At 46.4% G+C, this 27924-nt stretch overlaps 2 protein-coding genes across 9 annotated transcripts; both read left to right on the top strand.

Moving 5' to 3' along the window:
• On the top strand, positions 1 to 24117 carry sec31b (SEC31 homolog B, COPII coat complex component). 8 transcript variants are annotated; one of them, XM_029697519.1, is made up of 27 exons: positions 1 to 130; positions 1353 to 1467; positions 1820 to 1943; positions 2059 to 2254; positions 2459 to 2554; positions 2694 to 2702; positions 3010 to 3150; positions 4808 to 4950; positions 5331 to 5430; positions 5607 to 5768; positions 7004 to 7156; positions 8255 to 8488; positions 9062 to 9229; positions 9422 to 9557; positions 9798 to 9976; positions 10573 to 10699; positions 11000 to 11145; positions 11317 to 11490; positions 12024 to 12209; positions 12540 to 12783; positions 13137 to 13556; positions 15581 to 15625; positions 17818 to 17873; positions 19855 to 20040; positions 20378 to 20497; positions 20644 to 20715; positions 22390 to 24117. In XM_029697519.1, the coding sequence occupies exons 2-27, from the start codon at positions 1389 to 1391 to the stop codon at positions 22567 to 22569; spliced, it is 3876 nt and encodes a 1291-aa protein (XP_029553379.1). In that variant the 5' UTR covers positions 1 to 130; positions 1353 to 1388; the 3' UTR covers positions 22570 to 24117. The 8 variants fall into 8 exon arrangements, with proteins under 8 accessions (XP_029553379.1, XP_029553377.1, XP_029553380.1 ...); XM_029697517.1 differs by having other exon boundaries at positions 6968 to 7156; XM_029697520.1 differs by lacking the exon at positions 2694 to 2702.
• A 1201-nt stretch (positions 24118 to 25318) lies between these two features.
• On the top strand, positions 25319 to 27244 carry LOC115153619 (pheromone-regulated protein PRM7-like). Its single transcript, XM_029699257.1, has 4 exons — positions 25319 to 25792; positions 25838 to 26257; positions 26303 to 26707; positions 26783 to 27244. The coding sequence occupies exons 1-4, from the start codon at positions 25319 to 25321 to the stop codon at positions 27242 to 27244; spliced, it is 1761 nt and encodes a 586-aa protein (XP_029555117.1).
• Positions 27245 to 27924: the final 680 nt, after the last annotated feature.

Genomic DNA, 27924 nt, shown 5'->3' with positions numbered 1-27924 from the left:
ACTGCTGTGATATTTGATACCATGTCGGCCACCGTAGAGGAGGATAAACATATCAATGATTACGTTGGGAGTGCCCGGTAGTTTTCTACATCATTTGTTCCTAGAAAGATTGATAATCATCAATTCCGAAGTAAGTATTTTATATTTTTTATATACATATATGGAGGTACTAACAATATAGTGTTAGAATACATTTATTCTAGCTCGCTAGATTTGTAAGCTGAACGACACGTCTGCATGATTTAGCTGTCAAGCTAGCCGTAGTAGCTCTAGCAGAAGCCAATGACACGTATCGGTAACTAGCCTAGCTAGCTACCGTTAGCTAACTAAACTGGTTGAACCAGGGATGGTTTATAGGTCATGTTGGTTGAACTATTAGTTATCATTATATATATAATATATTACGGTGAAGAAAAGCCGTTAGCAGTCTGTATTACTAACCAAATGATGGATGTTAGCTAGCTCATCGTTTTCTCATTACACAGCAGCTATCCATCTACGCTATCTAACGGTACGCTCGCTTCTCCTGTTGTTGATTCACGAGACGTGATTGAAATTGATTCTTCTAACGTTTGTGAATTATGTTTCAGCTTATTAACCATCCCTACACGTTACGTAGCTAACGTTAGCTAGCTACTGTAACGCCCTACAATATTTAGTTTTGATTATTCAGAAACGTTTAACGTTTGATAGTTAGCTGTAGGTGGGTTCTTAGTGTTTAGAAATTGGCTAGCCCCATATGACACCCATTACTGCCCAATGCGATGCGCGTACCTTGGGTTTATTCCTTACGTCTTGCAACGGAAACTTTGCACCGTTTAAGAACCAAACGGAGAGAGACCTACCTGAATTTTTCCGATAGAAACTCTCGTTTTCGTTGCAAAACTTTTTCGGTTTGGAGGAAACGTTTTGCAACAGAATTTGCGTTATGAATACACTCCAGGGGTCATAACGTCAGGGGTGTGTTCAATATGACAAAACTTTGTTTAACATAGCCAAAAACATTTCAAAATGTTTTTGGCTATTTTCAACGTTTTAGTCAATGGAAACGGTGCTGAAGAGAAGAACGGTGTGATTATGGTGGCTCAGAGGGCTATTATGTATGGTGGACTGCACAATATTGTGCGATTAGCTACAAATGGTCACACTGGTGATTTATGTATCTCAGTGTGTCACACCCATATTGATCAGGGTACACCCACCAAACAGGAGCAAACACCTCAAAAGCTGTTGAAGAATGGTGCACACCGTTTGGTGCATACCGTTGCTACACAATGTAGCAAACGTTGAACCGAACTGAATGCACCCCAGTATTGAAACGTCATTAAAAGTGCTTGTTTTCCATTATTTAGGACTTTGATAGAGGCATCCTAGCCCAATAGAGGAAGATGAGGCTGAAAGAGATCCAGAGGACAGCTCATCCAGCATGGAGTCCTGCCCCCCATCATCCTATCTGCCTGGCTTTAGGTAGGGCACAAATGTTACCTGTATCAGGCCTGTCCATACCTGTCCTGCACTAACCCTAACCCTTTTACCTAACCTAAGGTAGGGTAGAACTGTTTTGTGTATCAGGACTGTCATACGCTTATACAGTAGATAGTTCCAGATGTTTAGGCATTCTTGCCAGATGCCTCCCAGATCTGTTTATGCTATCTAGCCAACTTGGCACGTGTGCATAAACAGATTTGGGAGCAGGCTTCTAAAATCAGGAGTGATGTAACCAATGATAACAGGCTTCACTTGTTATTCTGAATAACATACTCTTGAGTTCTTGTGATTTATTAGATTTCTTTCTTGGTCTGTTTTTGTTGACGAACAGGCACGTCAGCTCAGCAGCTGGATGCGTCATTCAACACCACTGCCGCCTTGGAAATATTCCAGGTGGATTTTGCCGATCCTTCCCTGGACATGAAACTCAAGGGGTCCCTACCTACTTCTAACAGGTAAGCAACAAAATGAGCTGCTAACCCAATACATTACCAGTTATCAAGTTAATATATTATTGTATCAATGCATATGATTCAACCTATAAAATCTGATTTGATATCTGTGCCCTAGGCTGCATAGTCTGGTGTGGGTAAACTTTGGAGCAGGAGAAGACGGTTTGGGAGGGAGACTGATTGGAGGCAGTGATAATGGCATGGTAACAGTGTATAGCCCAGAAGCCATTGTAACATCAGGGGCAGAGGCAATAATAGGACAGTCTGACAAACACACTGGGCCTGTCAGAGCACTAGACTTCAATCCCTTTCAGGTAAATAATGGTAGCAGCCTGTCAAGTCTTTGGCCCATTTCTCACTTGTAGTTTGGCATGCAATTTAAAATAGCTACTAAATGACATTAAATGAAGCTTTTAATAGGAACACTTAAAGGATATGTTCATTCCAATGTTCTGTACAGTATTATATTCCCCACATGTATTTTTTCTCATTTCTCATTTGAATGTACTCTCTGTCAGAGTAATCTGTTGGCGTCCGGGGCAAACGATTCAGAGATCTATATCTGGGATCTGAACAATTTCAGCAATCCAATGACACCCGGGACAAAGTCACAGGTAAATGTCTCTGGGGAAGTTTGTCCCGTTCTCTTCTATTTCCATTCAACGTCTTCTCTAAATCAAAATGGTGGCTATTCCAGGTGAATGAAATTCATTTAATTTTGAACAGTTTTCTCCATGTTTCCCCTCTTTGTAGCTTTGTGAGGTAAGAGTGAAAGCCAGTGTGTGTGTGGTTGTGTGGTGGCTTTAACATGTGTGGGCTGGTGGGAATGTTAAATAACCCAACACTTCCTCCTATCCAGATATTACTGAAGTCTCAAAGAAATAGCCTGTGACGATAGTCTTCCACAGTGTGGCAGTGTTGGGAATTTTGGCTTTGCTTTTTGATGTGTAATAACACTTTTTTTTTTGTTAATCTCTAAAATGTGTGCCGTGACATTCTCCAATCCATAATTCCTCGAGGAATATCTATATTTGTAACAGTGCTGTTCCTTCTCTCCCCATCCACCTAGCCTCCTGAAGATATCAGTGTAGTGTCGTGGAACAGGCAGGTCCAACACATCCTGGCCTCTGCAAACCCCAGTGGGAAAGCTGTGGTCTGGGACCTGAGGAAGAATGAGCCCATCATCAAGATTAGTGACCACAGCAACCGGGTGAGTACAGTAGACTGGTGAGTACAGTAGACTGGTGAGTACAGTAGACTGGTGAGTACAGTAGATTGGTGAGTACAGTTGATTAGTGACCACAGCAACCGGGTGAGTACAGTAGACTGGTGAGTACAGTAGACTAGTGAGTACAGTAGACTGGTGAATACAGTAGATTGGTGACCACAGCAACCGGCCGGGTACAGTAGATTGGTGACCACAGCAACCGGGCGGGTACAGTAGATTGGTGACCACAGCAACCGGGCGGGTACAGTAGATTGGTGACCACAGCAACCGGGCGGGTACAGTAGATTGGTGACCACAGCAACCGGGCGGGTACAGTAGATTGGTGACCACAGCAACCGGGCGGGTACACTAGTCTGTCCTGAGGAACCACTGGGAGTCTGGACTGTATCATGTTAGCTCCCCTCTCATACTGACTCTAGTCTGGACTGTATCATGTTAGCTCTCCTCTCATACTGACTCTAGTCTGGACTGTATCATGTTAGCTCTCCTCTCATACTGACTCTAGTCTGGACTGTATCATGTTAGCTCTCCTCTCATACTGACTCTAGTCTGGACTGTATCATGTTAGCTCCCCTCTCATACTGACTCTAGTCTGGACTGTATCACCACTTATGCTGTACAGAAGTTAACACAATACACGGCATGTAGAAATGTTGAAAGGCTGTTGTGTTGTAGATGCTCTGTTCAGGGATGCTCTGGTCTGATGTTGTGAAGTGTTGTGTTGTAGATGCACTGTTCAGGGATGCTCTGGTCTGGTGTTGTGTTGTAGACGCTCTGGTGTGGTGTTGTGTTGTAGATGCTCTGTTCAGGGATGCTCTGGTCTGATGTTGTTGTAGATGCTCTGTTCAGGGATGCTCTGGTCTGATGTTGTGTTGTAGACGCTCTGCTCTGGTGTTGTGTTGTAGATGCACTGTTCAGGGATGCTCTGGTGTGGTGTTGTAGATGCTCTGTTCGGCGATGGTCTGGTGTTGTAGATGCTCTGTTCAGGGATGCTCTGGTGTTGTAGATGCTCTGTTCAGGGATGCTCTGATGTTGTAGATGCTCTGTTCAGGGATGCTCTGATGTTGTAGATGCTCTGTTCAGGGATGCTCTGGTGTGGTGTTGTAGATGCTCTGTTCAGGGATGCTCTGGTCTGATGTTGTGTTGTAGACGCTCTGGTCTGGTGTTGTGTTGTAGACGCTCTGGTCTGGTGTTGTGTTGTAGACGCTCTGGTCTGGTGTTGTGTTGTAGACGCTCTGGTCTGGTGTTGTGTTGTAGACGCTCTGGTCTGGTGTTGTGTTGTAGACGCTCTGGTCTGGTGTTGTGTTGTAGATGCACTGTTCAGGGATGCTCTGGTGTTGTGTTGTAGATGCTCTGTTCAGGGATGCTCTGGTCTGATGTTGTTGTAGACGCTCTGGTCTGGTGTTGTAGACGCTCTGGTCTGGTGTTGTGGATGCTCTGGTGTTGTGTTGTAGATGCACTGTTCAGGGATGCTCTGGTGTTGTAGATGCTCTGGTCTGATGTTGTAGATGCTCTGTTCAGGTATGCTCTGGTCTGATGTTGTGTTGTAGATGCACTGTTCAGGGATGCTCTGGTCTGATGTAGTGTTGTAAATGCACTGTTCAGGGATGCTCTGGTCTGATGTAGTGTTGTGTTGTAGATGCACTGTTCAGGGATGCTCTGGCACCCTGAGGTGGCCACACAGTTGGTCCTGGCCTCAGAAGATGACCGCATGCCAGTCATTCAGATGTGGGACCTGCGCTTTGCCACATCCCCTCTCAAAGTCCTGGAGAACCACACAAGGTGAGCCTTCGGGACATTGTGCCACACATTGCTTTAAATTGAATTGTTATGTATGATGGTGATGATATGGTCTCTGTTATGGCAGGTGCAGCTAAATACTTCATGTTTCTACCTCCAACAGTGCAGTAATATCTAACAATAGTAATCCACATAATAATACATTTCTTTATACGTTGATGTGCTACTTTAATTGTCTGTATGTTGTTTGTTGTGTTTTTATTGGTGTTGTATGTATTAAGTGGTTCAATCACATTTCCTTTTTAGGGATTAATAAAGTAGAATTAGTTATTCTAGCTCGGTGGCTGTTGTGTTTCATAGTTGAAGTTAAAAGAGAAAGCCTTGACTGTCGGTGATGATGGCTTGATGTTTTTCCTCCTCAGGGGACTTCTGTCCATAGCGTGGAGCCAAGCAGACCCAGAGCTGTTGCTGAGTAGTGCTAAAGACAACAGGATTCTCTGCTGGAACCCAAACACTGGAGAGGTACCTGCTTTTCTGCTCTGTTCTAAAGGTCTCATCGCATCATGTGGTGTATATGGGCTCCATCACAAGGCCCCCGCCATCTTTCCCTGCCCAGGGCTTCTTCAGATGCCTCTGTTGTCTAGGTGATCTGTCTCTACAATGTCGTGGTGATCCAATCTCTCTCCCCATCTCTCTAGGTGATCTATGAATTACCAACCACCAACCAGTGGTGCTTTGACATCCAGTGGTGTCCCAGGAACCCAGCGCTGCTGTCGGCGGCCTCGTTTGACGGGTGGATCAGTGTTTACAGCGTGATGGGAGGAAGCCTGGAGGCCCAGCAGCAGAGCAGGGCTGATCAGGTAGAGAGCCTCTATCTGTGGCCATGTCTATTTACTGTCTAAAGGAAACCACACACAATCCAGTGTTGCCCCTGGAAGTCACTCTGGATAAGAGTGTCTGCTAAATGCTAAAACATCAAAGGCTCCCTATTTCCTATTTCTGGAATAGATGTGATTTGATTGTTGTAACATTTTGGCGTAGTCAGGTGTCTAGCCTAGCGTTGAATGTGGTTGCTACTGCTACTATAATGGTAGGGTATGGTTGTAGACCTAGCGTTGAATGTGGTTGCTACTGCTACTATAATGGTAGGGTATGGTTGTAGACCTAGCGTTGAATGTGGTTGCTACTGCTACTATAATGGTAGGGTATGGTTGTAGACCTAGCGTTGAATGTGGTTGCTACTGCTACTATAATGGTATGGTTGTAGACCTAGCGTTGAATGTGGTTGCTACTGCTACTATAATGGTAGGGTATGGTTGTAGACCTAGCGTTGAATGTGGTTGCTACTGCTACTATAATGGTAGGGTATGGTTGTAGACCTAGCGTTGAATGTGGTTGCTACTGCTACTATAATGGTAGGGTAGGGTTGTAGACCTAGCGTTGAATGTGGTTGCTACTGCTACTATAATGGTAGGGTATGGTTGTAGACCTAGCGTTGAATGTGGTTGCTACTGCTACTATAATGGTAGGGTATGGTTGTAGACCTAGCGTTGAATGTGGTTGCTACTGCTACTATAATGGTAGGGTATGGTTGTAGACCTAGCGTTGAATGTGGTTGCTACTGCTACTATAATGGTAGGGTATGGTTGTAGACCTAGCGTTGAATGTGGTTGCTACTGCTACTATAATGGTAGGGTTGTAGACCTAGCGTTGAATGTGGTTGCTACTGCTACTATAATGGTATGGTTGTAGACCTAGCGTTGAATGTGGTTGCTACTGCTACTATAATGGTAGGGTATGGTTGTAGACCTAGCGTTGAATGTGGTTGCTACTGCTACTATAATGGTAGGGTTGTAGACCTAGCGTTGAATGTGGTTGCTACTGCTACTATAATGGTATGGTTGTAGACCTAGCGTTGAATGTGGTTGCTACTGCTACTATAATGGTAGGGTATGGTTGTAGACCTAGCGTTGAATGTGGTTGCTACTGCTACTATAATGGTAGGGTTGTAGACCTTCTCATTAAAGACCTCTGCTCATTTCTCTTATCTTATATTTAGATTGGAATGCCGTCTTTGTGTGGTACTTTCCCACAGATCTCCTCGTCCTTTGACACCATGGATCCGTTTGGGACAGGCCAGGTGCTGCCCCCTCTGCAAGTTCCCCAACCCACCCCTCAGACCACCCTCGTCGCTCCGCTGAAGAAGCCCCCCAAGTGGGTTCGTAGGCCCGTAGGAGCCTCGTTCGCTGTAAGTGCAATGTACTTGACCCTTTTTTTTTTTTTTTTATATCCATTTTTGTATTGCAGAAGGTAAATAACATAAGTAAATGCCTATTGTGAGGAACCCCAATATGTTTAAGCAGTAAGGCATGACAACCTGTGGATTATGGTGGAAACACGGTTAAAGTCTATTCTTAGGCATGACAACCTGTAGATAATGGTGTAAACACACGGTTAAAGTCTATTCTTAGGCATGACAACCTGTGGATTATGGTGGAAACACACGGTTAAAGTCTATTCTTAGGCATGACAACCTGTGGATTATGGTGGAAACACGGTTAAAGTCTATTCTTAGGCATGACAACCTGTAGATAATGGTGTAAACACACGGTTAAAGTCTATTCTTAGGCATGACAACCTGTGGATTATGGTGGAAACACACGGTTAAAGTCTATTCTTAGGCATGACAACCTGTGGATTATGGTGGAAACACACGGTTAAAGTCTATTCTTAGGCATGACAACCTGTGGATTATGGTGGAAACACACGGTTAAAGTCTATTCTTAGGCATGACAACCTGTGGATTATGGTGGAAACACACGGTTAAAGTCTATTCTTAGGCATGACAACCTGTGGATTATGGTGGAAACACATGGTTAAAGTCTATTCTTAGGCATGACAACCTGTGGATTATGGTGGAAACACACGGTTAAAGTCTATTCTTAGGCATGACAACCTGTGGATTATGGTGGAAATACACGGTTAAAGTCTATTCTTAGGCATGACAACCTGTGGATTATGGTGGAAATACACGGTTAAAGTGTGTTCTTAGGCATGACAACCTGTGGATTATGGTGGAAACACTCGGTTAAAGTGTGTTCTTAGGCATGACAACCTGTGGGTTATGGTGGAAACACACGGTTAAAGTGTGTTCTTAGGCATGACAACCTGTGGATTATGGTGGAAACACACGGTTAAAGTGTGTTCTTAGGCATGACGTAAAGTGTTACTCTTCAGTCACGATCTACTTATAAAGGGACGAAACGCGCTTATGACAAGTCTTACAATGTATTATAACTGCATCATAGTAATAGTACATTTTCCTCCCATCTTCTTCTCCTTGTAGTTTGGTGGGAAGCTGATCACCTTTGAGAGTCCTAAGGCTCCAGTCCAGAGCCCACAGGCCGTCCCTGTCCCCAGGCAGGTGTTTGTGAGCCAAGTCACCACGGAAACAGAGCTCCTCCAACGTTCCAGAGAGCTGCAGGCTGCTCTGCAATCTGGATCCTTGTCAGACTACTGCCAGGCCAAGATCCACAAGGCCCCCACAGACTCTGAACAGGACATATGGAGGTTTCTCCTGGTAGGTGTTATGACACTGCACAGTGTTATGAAAGGTTCATTTTAAAGGAATAATGGAACATTTTGGCATTTAAGCAACTTTTCTACATACCACAGGGTCAAACAAGGTAACATTATAGAGACAGTGTGACATTCTGGCATTTAATCCCTTTTTCTACTCACCCAGATCTCACGGATACCATTTTTGCCTCTGCATGCCGTTTTGAAGTTAGTTTCGGGAGCCATTGCTAACTAGCGTTAGCACAATGGCTGGAAGTCTCCTGGAACTGTTAGCATGCTAAAATGGTATCCATGATTTCATCTGACCCTCGTTAAGTAGAAAAGTTGCTTAATTGCCAAAATGTAAAGAAGTCCAGTTATCTGTGAGATCTGAGGTCCTGTCGGTCCTTCAGACTGAACCGTAGCAGGACACAGAACACCTCACGGAGATGACACATTTCCATGAACATTAGGCTTCTCTGTACAATGTATTTGGATAGAAAGGCACTCAGGAGCCAAGACCGACATATGATGAACACCAGTTCTGCAAGGGTTGTTTAGGTTTCCAATGTTGACCACCTCCTGATGTTTGCAGGTCAACTTTGAAGATGAAGCCCGGGTCAAATTCCTGAGACTTTTGGGTTTCAGCAAAGAGGATTTAGAGAGAAAGATATCCACCTGCTTGGGGAAGAACCTGCAGCCTAACGGACATGGAGTGGATGCCAACGATCTGGCTGAGAAGATACAGCTTCTCTCTACTCAGGTCAGTCCAGGAACATAGCTCTACATAGCCCATTCTCTTTTATGGTAGTCCTAATGGTAGTCTGCATATCTTCCACTGTCCTATAGAGGGCAGTGACGAGTATCAGAAGTGATATGTGGTCTCTTTTTCATAGCAACATGAATCCTGTCACCTTTTTATATCATCACCAGTTGTCCTGGTTTTTGTTTCCAGAGGTCAGAAGAATCCGGGGATGGGGTGGACTCCACCAAGACTCCGGGTTCATCCTCCCCCTCTGACTTTTTCAGTCAGATCCCAGCACAACCACAGGACAAGGAGAAGATCAGCTTCCAAATCCCTGTCTCAGCAGGTACTGCTTGTCTTCTGTTCAGTATCACAGCAGTTGGACGTGACTTCAGCTCTCTCTTCCTGTGAAATCTAAACAGTACGGACTGGTTTCCCGGACACATAACAAAAAGCATGTTCAATGTAGAACCTTTTTTAGTCCAGCATTAGGCTTAATATGAATCTGTTGTCCTGGTAACTGGCCCTTTGTATGACTGTAACTCTCCATATCTCATTCAGTTGCTTTATACCTCTGTTGTCGCAGATGCAGATGGTCTGATCAGCCAGGCTCTGCTGGTGGGAAACTTTGAGGGAGCGGTGGATCTGTGTCTGAATGACGGGCGTTACGCTGAGGCCATCCTGCTGGCTATCAGTGGAGGACAGGAGCTACTGCAGAAGACCCAGCAGACATACCTGGACAAGCAGAGGAACAGCATCTCTATGGTAAGACGGAGAACATACCTGGACAAGCAGAGGAACAGCATCTCTATGGTAAGACGGGGGACATACCTGGACAAGCAGAGGAACAGCATCTCTATGGTAAGATGGAGAACATACCTGGACGAGCAGAGGAACAGCATCTCTATGGTAAGACGGAGAACATACCTGGACAAGCAGAGGAACAGCATCTCTATGGTAAGACGGAGGACATACCTGGACAAGCAGAGGAACAGCATCTCTATGGTAAGACGGAGGACATACCTGGACAAGCAGAGGAACAGCATCTCTATGGTAAGACGGGGGACATACCTGGACAAGCAGAGGAACAGCATCTCTATGGTAAGACGGAGAACATACCTGGACGAGCAGAGGAACAGCATCTCTATGGTAAGACGGGAAACTTTTGAACCGGAGCCAATTTGGGACTTACCCTCACGACTATTTGATTTATATTATATTTGTATGACTTGATTACTAGCTAGCAAAGTTAATTTAGTTCAGAATATAGTTATTTTATATCAACAGTGCAAAATAATCAGATTTACTGAGTCAACATGAATAAATACAACATGGTTAAGTCTACTATCTACCGTCCTCAGCTGATCTCATCCGTGGTGACCCAGAACTGGGGAGACATCGTGCAGAGCTGTGACTTGGATAACTGGAAGGAGGCTCTCGCTGCTCTCCTAACCTACGCTCACCCCAAAGAGTTTGCTCATCTGTGTGGTAAGAACACCAAGATGGTGAGGATTGTAACAAAGGAATCAGGAAACCCCGACTTGCCTTGAGTTCAGCACTTATTTCACAAGAGAGACCTGACTGTACCTGATGGTCTCTTCTACTTCCTGTTCCTAACCCCTCCCTCCCTTTCTCCTGGTAGGACTATAACTGATCTCTATGCTGTGTAGACTATCTGGAGGGTGAGAGGACAGAGCAACGCTGTCTGCAGGCATCTCTGTTACATCTAACCTCTTCTACTCTCTCTCCCTCTCTTCCTTGCTCTCCCTCCCTCTCCTGGTACTGTAGAGACCCTGGGGTCGCGTCTGGAGGGTGAGAGGACAGAGAAACGCTGTCTGCAGGCATGTCTCTGTTACATTTGCTCTGGGAACATTGAGAAACTAGTGGAATGCTGGGCCCTGCAGAGGGACTGCTCATCTCCCCTGGTTTTAGAGGTAACAAATAGTTTTTTATCTATATATTTATCCTTCATATAACCATGGAAGTCACTTTTCCAAGGGAACCCTAGTGTTATGATGATATGATAACTGACCACAGATACTATCTGTGATGACATCGTAGGAACCAGGTAGTAACAATATGTCATCTGTGTGATTGACCGCCAGGACCTGGTAGAGAAGATGATGGTTCTGCGTAAGTCTGTGGAGCGTCTGAGGAACAGCGAGGTGGCTGTACAGAGTCCCATCCTGGCTGACAAGCTGACTCACTATGCTGGTCTCCTAGCTTCACAAGGCAGCCTGGCTACAGCCCTGTCCTACCTGCCAGACACCTCAGACCAGGTAAACACAACCTCCACTACTCTTCAGATACCTTATCAACTAGGAAATGTTTAAAGAAACCCATCATGCTTCAAAGACACCTTGTTTTCTCTCTCCTGGATTGTGTTCAGACCTGCATTTAATATGGAAGTTGTGCTTCATTGATCTTGACTGGTGTCAGGGAACTAGTGATGTAGTCCAGAAAGGGTATTTCCCACCATCTGGTACTCCAGAGGGGTGTACTGCAATCAGCATCACTGAGTTAGCCTGCTCACTTTGATTAACAACCAGAAATTACTCCAGATTTTCTGGGTCGTTAACAAAGCTAAACGTCCCTGTGTTCTTGGCTGTTGAGTTAATAAAACCATGCCCGTTTCAAGGTTATCAAAAAATATAATAATAATAATATTTCATAATATTTAGGCAAGTTAGCCGGCTAACTCCCTGGTTTATAGTTTAGCCCTCAGGCAGGCTGAAGCATCAAACTGTTTGAAATAGTTCAAGTACGATTCTAACTGCTGTGGTTTTGTTCTGTGGTGTTTGTTTTCCTGCAGGCTTGCATCATGATGATGAGAGACCGGCTGTTCCACGCCCAGGGAGAGGGAGGAGCAGCATGGGGTCAACAGCCCCCACCGTTCCCTTACAACATAGTCAGGGTGACGGGGGGCGACCCTGACCCCGCTCGGGCCCCTGCTGTCCCCGCCCAAGCACAACCACCAGCACAGACAACACAGACACCGGTATTTAGGAATGAATGCATTTTATTTGACACTTTTGCCTCAGCCATGAGAATGCAACAATACACACATAAAAATGATTGAGGATTCTAAAACACAAAGTAAACAGATGTATTTCCATTGATTTCTACATTGATGAATGTAACTTGAGGTGTCCATGACATCATAGCAGTTGCTAGAGTACATGTTATGAAACATCAGCTTTGGTATATTGTTATGTTCTCATGTATGTTTCTGTGGCTGCATTCCATTCTACTTTTGAAGTAGTCCACTATAAAGGGAATAGGGTGCCGTTTCGGACGCAGGCTGTGTATAAATGATGTTTCTCTCCAGGGGCCCTACCAGCCTCCTCTTCCTGTGATGCCAGTGGTTGGCCAGCCTCCTCTTCCTGTGATGCCAGTGGTTGGCCAGCCTCCTATGACCACAGTCTTCACTCCTCAAGCTGTTACTCACTCCAGAGGACCTCCTCCTCCTTCGTATGGTGGTCTGCCACCCTCCTCCCATGCTCCTCCACCTAGTGGGCTGCCACGTACAGGGCTACGGCCAGCCTACCCTCAACATCCTGCCACTGCCCCAGGTAGGCACTCACCCTCAGTCCAGGGCCGTGTTCAGCAGCTGTTGTCTGGAACTGATCCTGTGCGTAGTATGCTTACTGACTTTATCTTGCTATTTTTCTATCCTGTGTTTTTGTTCTACCTTGTAATTTGTAGTGCTGTATTGATTGCTGCATTGTTGGGTTTGGAGCTTGTAAGAAAGGCGTTTTCACTGTACTTGTGTATGTGACATTAAAACTTAAACATGTTTGTTCTACATAATATATTTCTATGTGAACGTAATATACAAGCTGTGCCCTGCTGAACCAGGTACTACTCTGTCACCTCCCAGACACTACTCCAGATTGCTCTTGATGTAACATGTCTGTCTGCTCAGGGTTCTCTCCAATCCAGCCATTCCAGCCACAACAGCAGCCCATGTCTGCAGGACTAGGTGGCCCCGGCCTCTCTGCCTTCCCTCCAGGACCTACTATGCCAGGCTCCAGCCTGTCTGGACCCCCCCTGCCTCCCTTCTCTGCCCCTGGCAGCCTCGCCACCATGCCCAGCCCAGGGCTACCTCCGTCAGGCTTCACCCCCACCTCGCTCCCTTCAGGCCCCATGCCACCCAGCTACCAGCAGCCTGGGGCCCCCGTCGGCATGTACCCACCAGGGGGGTCTCACCTTCACAGCCAGGGCCCACCTGCAGGTCCCCCCTCTGGTCCGTATTCACCCCTGGGACCCGGGTACCCACAAGGAGGTCCTGGAGCCCCGGCCGTCAAGTCCTTCTCTGCTCCGTCGGTGGCTCCTCCTCCTACAGGTACTGACCATGATGCAATTGATGTGCTGCGTCCCAAATGCCATCCTATGCCTGATATAGTGCACTTCTGTTGACCGGGGCTCGTACGGTCAGCAGGACCCTACTGTTGACCGGGGCTCAGCAGGACCCTACTGTTGACCGGGGCTCAGCAGGACCCTACTGTTGACCGGGGCTCGTACAGTCAGCAGGACCCTACTGTTGACCGGGGCTCGTACAGTCAGCAGGACCCTACTGTTGACCGGGGCTCGTACGCTCAGCAGGACCCTACTGTTGTTGACCGGGGCTCGTACAGTCAGCAGGACCCTACTGTTGACCGGGGCTCGTACAGTCAGCAGGACCCTACTGCTGACCGGGGCTCGTACGGTCAGCAGGACCCTACTGTTGACCGGGGCTCGTACGCTCAGCAGGACCCTACTGTTGACCGGGGCTCGTACGGTCAGCAGGACCCTACTGTTGTTGACCGGGGCTCGTACGGTCAGCAGGACCCTACTGTTGTTGACCGGGGCTCGTACGGTCAGCAGGACCCTACTGTTGTTGACCGGGGCTCGTACGTTCAGCAGGACCCTACTGTTGTTGACCGGGGCTCGTACGGTCAGCAGGACCCTACTGTTGTTGACCGGGGCTCGTACGTTCAGCAGGACCCTACTGTTGTTGACCGGGGCTCGTACGGTCAGCAGGACCCTACTGTTGACCGGGGCTCGTACGGTCAGTAGGACCCTACTGTTGTTGACCGGGGCTCGTACGCTCAGCAGGACCCTACTGTTGTTGACCGGGGCTCGTACGCTCAGCAGGACCCTACTGTTGTTGACCGGGGCTCGTACGCTCAGCAGGACCCTACTGTTGACCGGGGCTCGTACGCTCAGCAGGACCCTACTGTTGTTGACCGGGGCTCGTATGCTCAGCAGGACCCTACTGTTGTTGACCGGGGCTCGTACGCTCAGCAGGACCCTACTGTTGTTGACCGGGGCTCGTACGCTCAGCAGGACCCTACTGTTGTTGACCGGGGCTCGTACGCTCAGCAGGACCCTACTGTTGTTGACCGGGGCTCGTACGCTCAGCAGGACCCTACTGTTGTTGACCGGGGCTCGTACGGTCAGCAGGACCCTACTGTTGTTGACCGGGGCTCGTACGGTCAGCAGGACCCTACTGTTGTTGACCGGGGCTCGTACGGTCAGCAGGACCCTACTGTTGTTGACCGGGGCTCGTACGGTCAGCAGGACCCTACTGTTGTTGACCGGGGCTCGTACGCTCAGCAGGACCCTACTGTTGTTGACCGGGGCTCGTACGCTCAGCAGGACCCTACTGTTGTTGACCGGGGCTCGTACGGTCAGCAGGACCCTACTGTTGTTGACCGGGGCTCGTACGGTCAGCAGGACCCTACTGTTGTTGACCGGGGCTCGTACGCTCAGCAGGACCCTACTGTTGTTGACCGGGGCTCGTACGCTCAGCAGGACCCTACTGTTGTTGACCGGGGCTCGTACGGTCAGCAGGACCCTACTGTTGTTGACCGGGGCTCGTACGGTCAGCAGGACCCTACTGTTGTTGACCGGGGCTCGTACGGTCAGCAGGACCCTACTGTTGTTGACCGGGGCTGACCCTACTGTTGACCGGGGCTCGTACGCTCAGCAGGACCCTACTGTTGTTGACCGGGGCTCGTACGGTCAGCAGGACCCTACTGTTGACCGGGGCTCGTACGGTCAGCAGGACCCTACTGTTGACCGGGGCTCGTACGGTCAGCAGGACCCTACTGTTGACCGGGGCTCGTACGGTCAGCAGGACACTATAAAGAGAATGGGTTGTCATTTGGGACACAGGCATGGCCTGTAACACCACTGTTTATCTGTTGTGATAGTCATCTTTAATCATATCTTTATTCATAACTCATTTATGCTTAAATAAGGAATGGTAGGTTCTTGTTTGACACTTTTTATAAATAAATCATATGTAGTGAGGTTTGAGAAGTGAATAACAATGTTAATTTATAAATGCTTTTGATTGAGCTGTCCCCCTTGTTTAACTTTCAGGGTACTTCCCTTGGCTGAGTACTCCCCTTGTTGACGATGATGAAGGTGACAGTGAGAGTGACAGACAGAGATAGGTTTGGATATGGTGGGATAAGACTGTGTTAATGCAGACAGGGATAGGTTTGGATATGGTGGGATAAGACTGTGTTAATGCAGACAGGGATAGGTTTGGATATGGTGGGATAAGACTGTGTTAATACAGACAGGGTTAGGTTTGGATATGGTGGGATAAGACTGTTAATGCAGACAGGGATAGGTTTGGATATGGTGGGATAAGACTGTGTTAATGCAGACAGGGCTGGGTTTAGATATGGTGGGATAAGACTATGTTAATGCAGACAGGGATAGGTTTGGATATGGTGGGATAAGACTGTGTTAATGCAGACAGGGATAGGTTTGGATATGGTGGGATAAGACTGTGTTAATGCAGACAGGGCTGGGTTTAGATATGGTGGGTTAAGACTGAATGCAGACAGGGAGGGTTAGATATGGTGGGATAAGACTGTGTTAATGCAGACAGGGATAGGTTTGGATATGGTGGGATAAGACTGTGTTAATGCAGACAGGGATAGGTTTGGATATGGTGGGATAAGACTGTGTTAATGCAGACAGGGATAGGTTTGGATATGGTGGGATAAGACTGTGTTAATGCAGACAGGGATAGGTTTAGATATGGTGGGATAAGACTGTGTTAATGCAGACAGGGATAGGTTTGGATATGGTGGGATAAGACTGTGTTAATGCAGACAGGGATAGGTTTGGATATGGTGGGATAAGACTGTGTTAATGCAGACAGGGCTGGGTTTAGATATGGTGGGATAAGACTGTGTTAATGCAGACAGGGATAGGTTTGGATATGGTGGGATAAGACTGTGTTAATGCAGACAGGGATAGGTTTGGATATGGTGGGATAAGACTGTGTTAATGCAGACAGGGATAGGTTTGGATATGGTGGGATAAGACTGTGTTAATGCAGACAGGGTTAGGTTTGGAAATGGTGGTATAAGACTGTGTTAATGCAGACAGGGATAGGTTTGGATATGGTGGGATAAGACTGTGTTAATGCAGACAGGGATAGGTTTGGATATGGTGGGATAAGACTGTGTTAATGCAGACAGGGATAGGTTTGGATATGGTGGGATAAGACTGTGTTAATGCAGACAGGGATAGGTTTGGATATGGTGGGATAAGACTGTGTTAATGCAGACAGGGATAGGTTTAGATGTGCTGGGATAAGACTGTGTTAATGCAGACAGGGATAGGTTTAGATGTGCTGGGATAAGACTGTGAATGCAGACAGGGATAGGTTTGGATGTGCTGGGATATGACTTTGTTAATGCAGACAGGGATAGGTTTAGATGTGGTGGGATAAGACTGTGTGAATGCAGACAGGGATAGGTTTAGATATGGTGGGATAAGACTGTGAATGCAGACAGGGATAGGTTTAGATATGGTGGGTTAAGACTGTTAATGCAGACATGTAGAAAGGTTTTTGCTTGTGCCGTCACATGATTTTACAGGAACGTGTTGGGCTGGTCTTTGATTTATAACAATCATTGTAACAATGTAGTGAAATAATCCATGCTAAATCACTGTTGTTGGTGATTTACATTTACTAATTTAATACCAAAGTATCTGTTTTTGAAATGTATGATATTTGAGTACTAAAAATGTCTATTTACCAAAGTATTAGGCTATGCCAAGTAGTGAAGATAATGCAACAACAATAATGTGTTATTATTGTCAGTCAGTGTGTCCAATCTAACTGCACTGTGATGCTGCCTGGCCGTGGCCTGCTGCCTGGCCGTGGCCTGCTGCCTGGCCGTGGCCTGCTGCCTGGCCGTGGCCTGCTGCCTGGCCGTGTGGCCGTGGCCTGCTGTCTGTTGAAGTGACCTGCTGCCTGGCCGTGACGTGCTGCCTGGCCGTGGCCTGCTGTCTGTTGAAGTGACCTGCTGCCTGGCTGCGGCCTGCTGTCTGTTGAAGTGACCTGCTGCCTGGCCGTGGCCTGCTGTCTGTTGAAGTGACCTGTTTGTTGCTACTCCAATGGAAATACCCTTTTGTTTATCAGAGTTGAAAGTCACGTTTAAGACTAATTTAACCTCCTAAGAATTTGAGAAATAACCCTGCTCAACTTAATGTAACTCCAGGTCTCTAGGCTCTTGGCTTTGGCTGCTGTCTGGATTCTTAAAAAGCCACTAGTGTCCTGTGGCTGACTATTCATCTTTCACTATCTACAGGACAAGATGGCTGGAATGACCCACCAGCAGTACGAGGGGGTCCCAGGAAGAAAAAGGTATCTCCTCTGGATAAATGACCTTCATACCGGATTCCCCATCCTCTCTGATAACATGGACTAGCTCAGACTGGAGAAATGTGGACCACTTCCAATTTGTCCAACCCAGTCCAGGGCCAGTAGACCATCTTGATAATGTTAATAGCTACAATCTTAGTTCTATGTAAACCAGTATTCAGTGAATATACAGTGGAAGTCGGAAGTTTACATACACTTTAGCCAAATACCTTTAAACTCAGTTTTGAACAATTCCTGACATTTAATCAGAGTAAAAATGTCCTGTCTTAGGTCAGTTAGGATCACCACTTTATTTCAAGAATGTGAAATGTCAGAATAATAGTAGAGACAATGATTTTTTTCAGCTTTTATTTCTTTCATCACATTCCCAGTGGGTCAGAAGTTTACATACACTCAATTAGTATTTGGTAGCATTGCCTTTAAATTGTTTAACTTGGGTCAAACATTTTGGGTAGCCTTCCACAAGCTTCCCACAATAAGTTGGGTGAATTTTGTCCCATTCCTCCTGACAGAGCTGGTGTAACTGAGTCAGGTTTGTAGGCCTCCTTGCTCGCACATGCTTTTTCAGTTCTGCCCACAAATGTTCTATAGGATTGAGGTCAGGGCTTTGTGATGGCCACTCCAATACCTTGACTTTGTTGTCCTTAAGCCATTTTGCCACAACTTTGGAAGTATGCTTGGGGTCATTGTCCATTTGGAAGACCCATTTGCAACCAAGCTTTAACTTCCTGACTGATGTCTTGAGATGTTGCTTCAATATATCCACATAATTTTCCTCCCTCATGATGCCATCTATTTTGTGAAGTGCACCAGTCCCTCCTGCAGCAAAGCACCCCCACAACATGATGCTGCCACCCCTGTGCTTTACGGTTGGGATGGTGTTCTTCGGCTTGCAAGCCTCTCCCTTTTTCCTCCAAACACAATGAAGGTCATTATGGTCAAACAGTTCTATTTTTGATTTATCAGACCAGAGGACATTTCTCCAAAAAGTACGATCTTTGTCCCCATGTGCAGTTGCAAACCGTAGTCTGGCTTTTTTATGGCGGTTTTGGAGCAGTGGCTTCTTCCTTGCTGAGTGGCCTTTCAGGTTATGTCGATATAGGACTCGTTTTAATGTGGATATAGATACTTTTGTACCTGTTTCCTCCAGCATCTTCACAAGGTCCTTTGCTGTTGTTCTGGGATTGATTTGCACTTTTCGCACCAAAGTACGTTCATCTCTAGGAGACAGAATGCGTCTCCTTCCTGAGCGGTATGACGGCTGCGTGGTCCCATGGTGTTTATACTTGCGTACTATTGTTTGTACAGTCGAATGTGGTACCTTCAGGCGTTTGGAAATTGTTCCCAAGGATGAACCAGACTTGTGGAAGTCTACAATTCTTTTTCTGAGGTCTTGGCTGATTTCTTTTGATTTTCCCATGGTGTCAAGCAAAGAGGCACTGAGTTTGAAGGTAGGCCTTGAAATACATCCACAGGTACACCTCCAATTGACTCAGGCTAATTGACATCATTTATCAGAAACTTCTAAAGCCATGACATCATTTTTTGGAATTTTCCAAGCTGTTTAAAGGCACAGTCAACTTAGTGTATGTTAACTTCTGACCCACTGGAATTGTGAGATTATTTCACTTATAATTCACTGTCTATAAACAATTGTTGTTAAAATTAATTGTGTCATGCTCAAAGTAGATGTCCTAACCGACTTGCCAAAACTAGTTTGTTCACAAGAAATTTGTGGAGTGGTTGAAAAATGAGTTTTGATGACTCTGACCTAAGTGTATGTAAACTTCCCACTTCAACTGTATGTTCTCCAGATGTTGTAGACTGTCTTTGGTATTTCAGTACTTTCACGTGTTTAAACATGCATTAAGATCTTAGCTGTATGTTAACCAGTATAAGGTGAGGGTTTTATGTCTGTAATAAACCTGCTAGTGTGTGAATCTGTGTTCTGTCTGTGTCTCAGGTTGTCCCAGACAACTACACCCCTCCTGCTCCCATCACCGCCCCTGTTATGGGGGGTTACCCCATGGAGGACCATCATCAGCCCCAAGGACAGCAGGGCCACGACCCCAGTCGCACCCAGCAGGGCCACGACCCCAGCCGTACGCAGCAGTTCCCCCCAGGGGCCCCTCAGGAGCCCAGTGTACAGGTCAGTGGCAACCTTGTCTCAAGCCCTTCTGTGTTTCTCCATGCCCAGTTCTGGAGCCAGAATACAGTGGGATTTCTGGTAGCATGAGACTAGTGCGAACTTAACCCAGTACCATTTACTTTCTTATTAAAGGCCTGGCAGGCTGACCTCTAACCCCTAAAGTCAGGCTGCCATTTACTTTCTTATTAAAGGCCTGGCAGGCTGACCTCTAACCCCTAAGGTCAGGCTACCATTTACTTTCTTATTAAAGGCCTGGCAGGCTGACCTCTAACCCCTAAAGTCAGGCTACTAGTTACTTATAGGTAGGCAGATCTCTAAGTCCTGTGTGTCCCTTCAGCTCCTCCAGGCGCTGCCGGCTGAGAGGGTGGAGCAGAGAGAGATCCCTGCAGAGCACATGGTCCTCAAGCAGACCTTCGACAGCCTGGTTCAACGCTGCCAGCTAGCCGCACAAGACCCAGTAAGTGTTTACACAGGACAGTAGTATCTTGTGATTCAAAAGACAGAATTTCTACCCATATATCTGCATAAGACACACAGAGCCATTCTGAAGGTGCTGCTGTTCGAGTCTGACATCCTAATATTCTATATATATATTTTTCTCAGCAAACAAAAAGAAAACTTGACGATGCATCGAAACGCCTTGGGTACCTGTATGACAAGCTGAGAGAGCAAACGGTGAGAACATGTAGCAGATACTCTACCACAGGGTCCAGCCTCACAGTTCAGAAATCTGCTGTTTCAAAACACACACCTTCAAAAAAAATCTGCTTTTTAAACCATTTCACCTGCGTTTTATATTGAAAGTCGGCTGTTTTTTTTTTTTTGCTTCAATAGAGTGATCAGAGACATGTAACTATAGTTTCCCTTCACAGAAAATACATCAGTGCAACACATTCAGGCAGAAAATAACTTCATTTTCATCAGATGACAACAGAAGTGGAACGCCATTTGGCAGGCAGCCACACCAGTAAATGAGGTTACAATTAAAAAGCACCATCTTTTTTTGCAAAAACGATGCATGGCCATCATATTTCTGTTCAGCGTAGAAAGAATGTAGCCAGCTACATTTCCCAATGTTTTGCTTGAAGTTAATCTTGTATTTTACCAGAGAAAAGCTGGCTACACGGGGAACAGGGAAAAGCAGCTCCACATCAGTCAGAGCGCTATCTGCTGATAGAATGCCGTTCCTGAAGTCTCATCCGAGCGGAGAAGTGCAACTGAAGCACAAAATTAGTCTGATGCCGAGCAGAAATTACAATAAGAAGCATTTTAGATTTGCTGTACAAAACGCAGCAAGATATTTCTTATTTGTTTTATATTTTTTTGTGTGAAAATCATAGAATTCTCCATTAACGAGACCCCTGTACCATGATGTCAGTTAGTTCTCATTCTAACCCTGTCAAGTTACTCCACTACATAACAGGCCCAGTCGTGGTGTTCCACCACATAACAGACCCAGTCAAGTTACTCCACTACATAAGACCCTGTCGAGTTACTCCACTACATAACAGACCCTGTCGAGTTACTCCACTACATAACAGACCCTGTCGAGTTACTCCACTACATAACAGACCCTGTCGAGTTACTCCACTACATAACAGACCCTGTCAAGTTACTCCACTACATAACAGACCCTGTCAAGTTACTCCACTACATAACAGACCCTGTCAAGTTACTCCACTACATAACAGACCCTGTCAAGTTACTCCACTACATAACAGACCCTGTCAAGTTACTCCACTACATAACAGACCCTGTCAAGTTACTCCACTACATAACAGGCCCTGTCAAGTTACTCCACTACATAACAGGCCCAGTCGTGGTGCTCCACTACATAACAGGCCCAGTCGTGGTGCTCCACTGCATAACAGGCCCAGTCGTGGTGCTCCACTGCATAACAGGCCCAGTCGTGGTGCTCCACTGCATAACAGGCCCAGTCGTGGTGCTCCACTGCATAACAGGCCCAGTCGTGGTGCTCCACTGCATAACAGGCCCAGTCGTGGTGCTCCACTGCATAACAGGCCCAGTCGTGGTGCTCCACTGCATAACAGGCCCAGTCGTGGTGCTCCACTGCATAACAGGCCCAGTCGTGGTGCTCCACTACATAACAGGCCCAGTCGTGGTGCTCCACTACATAACAGGCCCAGTCGTGGTGCTCCACTACATAACAGGCCCAGTCGTGGTGCTCCACTACATAACAGGCCCAGTCGTGGTGCTCCACTACATAACAGGCCCAGTCGTGGTGCTCCACTACATAACAGGCCCAGTCGTGGTGCTCCACTACATAACAGATTGTAAAGGGAATGTGTACATGCCTATAGTAACTTAAATTCTCCCCTCATCCTGTAGCTGTCTAACAACATCCTGGGTGGTTTACATGAGATCAGCCGCTGTGTGGCGGGCAAGAACTACCAGCGTGGCCTGGAGGTCCACACTGCTGTGGTCACCAGCAGCAACTTCAGCGAGATCCAAGCCTTCATGCCCATCCTCAAAGTGGTCATGACCATCGCCAACAAGCTGGGCGTCTGACCACTGATCCCACACCAAGGCTAGCTTCTAGAATAAACCGTGTTTCCTATAATGCTCTACTTCTGACCAGACCCTATGGGCTCTTTACGGGCCCTGTGGGATCTGAGGGCACCGAGCTCCCCATGATCTATGAGGGCCTTCGAGGGCTCTATGAGGGCCCCGAGGGCTCTTGTCAAAAGTAGTGCCCTATATAGGGCGTAGAGTACCATTTGGAACACTCAAAAACACACCAAGATAAAACAGCCTTCAGTGTTATCATATGGATGGATCACAATGTTATAGATGAGATATTTATTTCTTTTTCAGCTGTTGAAATGTGCTTTGATATAAAAGACATGATTGCAGATGTGTGGTTTTCGCTTGACTAAAGCCGACTCATTGAAAGGTTTCTGACTTGGCTGATGATGAGAGGTGTTCTCCTCTCTGAGAAGACGAGTTATTGCTACTGTGGTGGTTATCAACAGCAAAACACCCAGTATTATTAAAGAAGTTGTGTCCTTGAGCTTTTTGATGGGAAGATAGCTGATGTTAAATATGGAAGGGCTGGGGGTTACTGATGTGGGATGACGTTGAGAGCTGAGGATTTAAATGTCATATGTTTGAGAGTGGAGAAGCATACACAATGTCTCTGAACAATGTGGGCTTGGATTCTTTGGCTGTCAGTAGTTCTAAACACGGTAACACATCCAACTAAGGGAAGACTTTGGAGAGCGAGGTTGTTTTGTCCACCTTCCTACCTCATCTTTCCTTAACAAACCACACAACGTCCAGCTGATTTTAGAATAGTTAGGAAGAGTGATTGAGTTATATGCACTTTTGTAATACATACTGTACCACAGCGCATATATTGTTACTTTTTCACTGACACACCAGTGTGTTCTACACGCTAGTGTGTTCTACACGCCAGTGTGTTCTACACGCCAGTGTGTTCTACACGCCAGTGTGCCATCTCTTAGTTTGTTACGTTTTCAGGCCAAAGCACTGCAACAACTAGCTCTGATCCAGGGTGTTACGTGCAGCTTGTTGACTCAGAGCTGTGTCAGCACCTGCACATTACGCCCTGGTCCAGAGCTATGCAACAAAAGAATGTAATTTGATGATTCTTGTGGAGTTGCTGGATTTTTACAGTCAGTCCACATTAGTCACTATAGAGCGGCCCGCTGCCGTCAGCTAGCTTGTATGACTGAGATACTGTATGAGAACAGTGTGTGTCCTGGTTGTTGGCTTTGCCCCCTGTTTATAGTGTGCTGGCTTCTGTTGTGTATAAACTAATAACCACACCACTGTAAACAGCTTTGGTGTGGTTACACTTGACATTTCATTCTGATTGAAGAACGTGGCAGTTATCGACTGAAATATGATTTATGGCAAAGAAACCCATGAATAAATCTCTTGAAATATTTTTGTGAATTGCAAGTGGTGCGTAAGCTACACTCCCCCTATTTATTTGTTGTTGACGATTTCCCTGTTTAATAATGAATTAGTAATTCCCCATTTTTAATAATGAATTAGTAATTCCCCCTGTTTAATAAAGAATTAGCTATTTCTTATTTGACCTGTTGTATCCTATATTTAGTTTCTAAATGTGCATAGCCATAGAAATGACCTTCCCACAACCCCCTTGTCTTTTTTGGGAGGGGGTTTGTGCCCAAAACATTATCACACCAAAGCTGATCCATTCTAGTGTTTTGTTCTCATTGGGAGTGGCCTATGATTACTTATGTACTTTAATATTAGTCTAGGTCTAATGTGCTAATTCAAATCAAATGTTTGAGAGAGAGCTGGAGCAGTGGAAACGTGTTCTCTAGAGTGATGAATCACGCTTCACCATCTGGAAGTCCGACAAACGCATCTGGGTTTGGCAGATGCCAGGAGAACGCTACCTGTCCTACTGCATAGTGCCAACTGTAAAGTTTGGTGGAGGAGGTATAATGGTCTGGGGCTGTTTTTCATGGTTCGAGCTAGGTCCCTTAGTTCCAGTGAAGGGAAATCTTAATGCTACAGCATACATTCCAGACAATTCTGTGCTTCCAACTTTGTGGCAGCAGTTTGTGGAAGGCCATTTCCTGTTTCAGTATGATAACAATGCCCCTGTGCACAAAGCGAGGTCCATACAGAAATCGTTTGTTGAGATCGGTGTGGAGGAACTTGATTGGTCTGCACAGAGCCCTGACCTCAACTCCATCGAACACCTTTGGGATGAATTGGAACGCCGACCTCGAGCCAGGCCTAATTGCCCAACATCAGTTCCCGACCTCACTAATGCTTTTGTGCCTGAATGGAAGCAAGTCCCCACAGCAATGTTCCAACATCTAGTAGAAAGCCTTTCCAGAAGAGTGGAGGCTGTTATAGCAGCAAAGGGGGGAACAACTCCATATTAATACCCATGATTTTGGAATGAGATGTTCAACAAGCAGATGTCCACATACTTTTGGTCATGTAATTTACTCTCTGATGTGCTATGTTACACCCTGTTGTGTATTAGTTTCATTCTGTACTATAGGTTGGTTGAAGAGATGTCAGTCAGTCAAACAGGTTGTCCAGAGAGAGCAAACAGAGAACATCATGTGGCAACAGAAGGTATAGAAGTACCTCACCCAGTGATCATTATTTATACAATCCATTGATGCTTACATTGTCATCTATTGCTGTATATTTTTTTGTTGTTGAAATAAAACAATTGAATTCAGACTTCAGGCTGAACTGAGTGGTGAGTATGGAGCGGACAAACAGCATGGAACCAACCAGTATGGAACAGGTCAGTGTGGAACCGACCAGTATGGAACAGGTCAGTGTGGAACAGGTCAGTGTGGAACCAACCAGTATGGAACAGGTCAGTGTGGAACCGACCAGTATGGAACAAGTCAGTGTGGAACCGACCAGTATGGAACAAGTCAGTGTGGAACCGACCAGTATGGAACAGGTCAGTGTGGAACCGACCAGTATGGAACAGGTCAGTGTGGAACCGACCAGTATGGAACAGGTCAGTATGGAACAGGTCAGTGTGGAACCGACCAGTATGGAACAGGTCAGTGTGGAACAGGTCAGTGTGGAACCAACCAGTATGGAACAGGTCAGTGTGGAACCGACCAGTATGGAACAGGTCAGTGTGGAACCGACCAGTATGGAACAAGTCAGTGTGGAACCGACCAGTATGGAACAAGTCAGTGTGGAACCGACCAGTATGGAACAGGTCAGTGTGGAACCGACCAGTATGGAACAGGTCAGTGTGGAACAGGTCAGTGTGGAACCAACCAGTATGGAACAGGTCAGTGTGGAACCGACCAGTATGGAACAAGTCAGTGTGGAACCGACCAGTATGGAACAAGTCAGTGTGGAACCGACCAGTATGGAACAGGTCAGTGTGGAACCGACCAGTATGGAACAGGTCAGTGTGGAACCGACCAGTATGGAACAGGTCAGTATGGAACAGGTCAGTGTGGAACCGACCAGTATGGAACAGGTCAGTGTGGAACAGGTCAGTGTGGAACCAACCAGTATGGAACAGGTCAGTGTGGAACCGACCAGTATGGAACAGGTCAGTGTGGAACCGACCAGTATGGAACAAGTCAGTGTGGAACCGACCAGTATGGAACAAGTCAGTGTGGAACCGACCAGTATGGAACAGGTCAGTGTGGAACCGACCAGTATGGAACAGGTCAGTGTGGAACCGACCAGTATGGAACAGGTCAGTGTGGAACAGGTCAGTGTAGAACCGACCAGTATGGAACAGGTCAGTGTGGAACCGACCAGTATGGAACAGGTCAGTGTGGAACCGACCAGTATGGAACAGGTCAGTGTGGAACCGACCAGTATGGAACAAGTCAGTGTGGAACCGACCAGTATGGAACAAGTCAGTGTGGAACCGACCAGTATGGAACAAGTCAGTGTGGAACCGACCAGTATGGAACAAGTCAGTGTGGAACCGACCAGTATGGAACAGGTCAGTGTGGAACCGACCAGTATGGAACAGTTCAGTATGGAACAGGTCAGTATGGAACCAACCAGTATGGAACAGGTCAGTGTGGAACCGACCAGTATGGAACAGGTCAGTGTGGAACCGACCAGCATGGAACAGGTCAGTATGGAACAGGTCAGTATGGAACAGGTCAGTATGGAACCAACCAGTATGGAACAGGTCAGTGTGGAACCGACCAGCATGGAACAGGTCAGTATGGAACAGGTCAGTGTGGAACAGGTCAGTATGGAACAGGTCAGTGTGGAACCGACCAGTATGGAACAGGTCAGTGTGGAACCGACCAGTATGGAACAGGTCAGTGTGGAACCGACCAGTATGGAACAGGTCAGTGTGGAACCGACCAGTATGGAACAGGTCAGTGTGGAACCGACCAGTATGGAACAGGTCAGTGTGGAACCGACCAGTATGGAACAGGTCAGTGTGGAACCGACCAGTATGGAACAGGTCAGTGTGGAACCGACCAGTATGGAACAGGTCAGTGTGGAACCGACCAGTATGGAACAGGTCAGTGTGGAACCGACCAGTATGGAACAGGTCAGTGTGGAACCGACCAGTATGGAACAGGTCAGTGTGGAACCGACCAGTATGGAACAGGTCAGTGTGGAACAGGTCAGTGTGGAACCGACCAGTATGGAACAGGTCAGTATGGAACCAACCAGTATGGAACCAGGCAGTGTGGAACCGCTTGTAGTGTGAACTTAACATATAAGGAATACTTTTTTAAATGTTTTAATTATGTATAAAATCCCCAAAATTGACCTGAGGACAGAAGTGTCCGTAGTTGCAGAATCACCCAATTACGAGACAGTGATACTATGAATGTTCTGACTTGTCATGTTGTGTCTTGCCGGTAGGTGGAGCCAAAACTCAGCTGTAGCCATACAACAAAGCTGGAGGAACACGTCACCCCACTATCAAAGATTTCTATAACTAACCCAAGATATACCAGAGCCTGTTCTTTCCAATGGGAGCAAATGAATCATAGTGGGCAGAACAAGGAAGGAGGTGGGCAGAGCCAAGCTCGAGCTAGTGAGATCCTATTGGCGTGTTCTAGGGTTTATTTGCATATTTCTGTTAAGGGAACGCCTACTCTGAAGTGTATGTGTACAATAACAAAATTCGCCCTTGCACTCCTTCTAAACAACGCAATTTTAAAAATATAACATCTACAATGTTTGTTACAGATTGGAAACAGAAACCGTATGGAGATCAAATGTTTCATTGATGAGAGAATTTGCAGATTGTAGGCCAAAATCCACCTGGCTTCATCTTCTCCCACAGCCGGCTAATTGGTGTTCCTCTCATCCCCATATTTGGTAGTGAGTGGAAACGCCAACCGGTTTCTTCATATTTATACATCCAGTGAAATATCTGGC

This window comes from Salmo trutta, chromosome 18 (genome assembly GCF_901001165.1).
Source record: "Salmo trutta chromosome 18, fSalTru1.1, whole genome shotgun sequence".
Lineage (NCBI taxonomy): Eukaryota > Metazoa > Chordata > Actinopteri > Salmoniformes > Salmonidae > Salmo > Salmo trutta.
The sequence above is the reverse complement of the archived record's forward strand: the minus strand, read 5'-3'. Positions and strand labels throughout refer to the sequence as shown.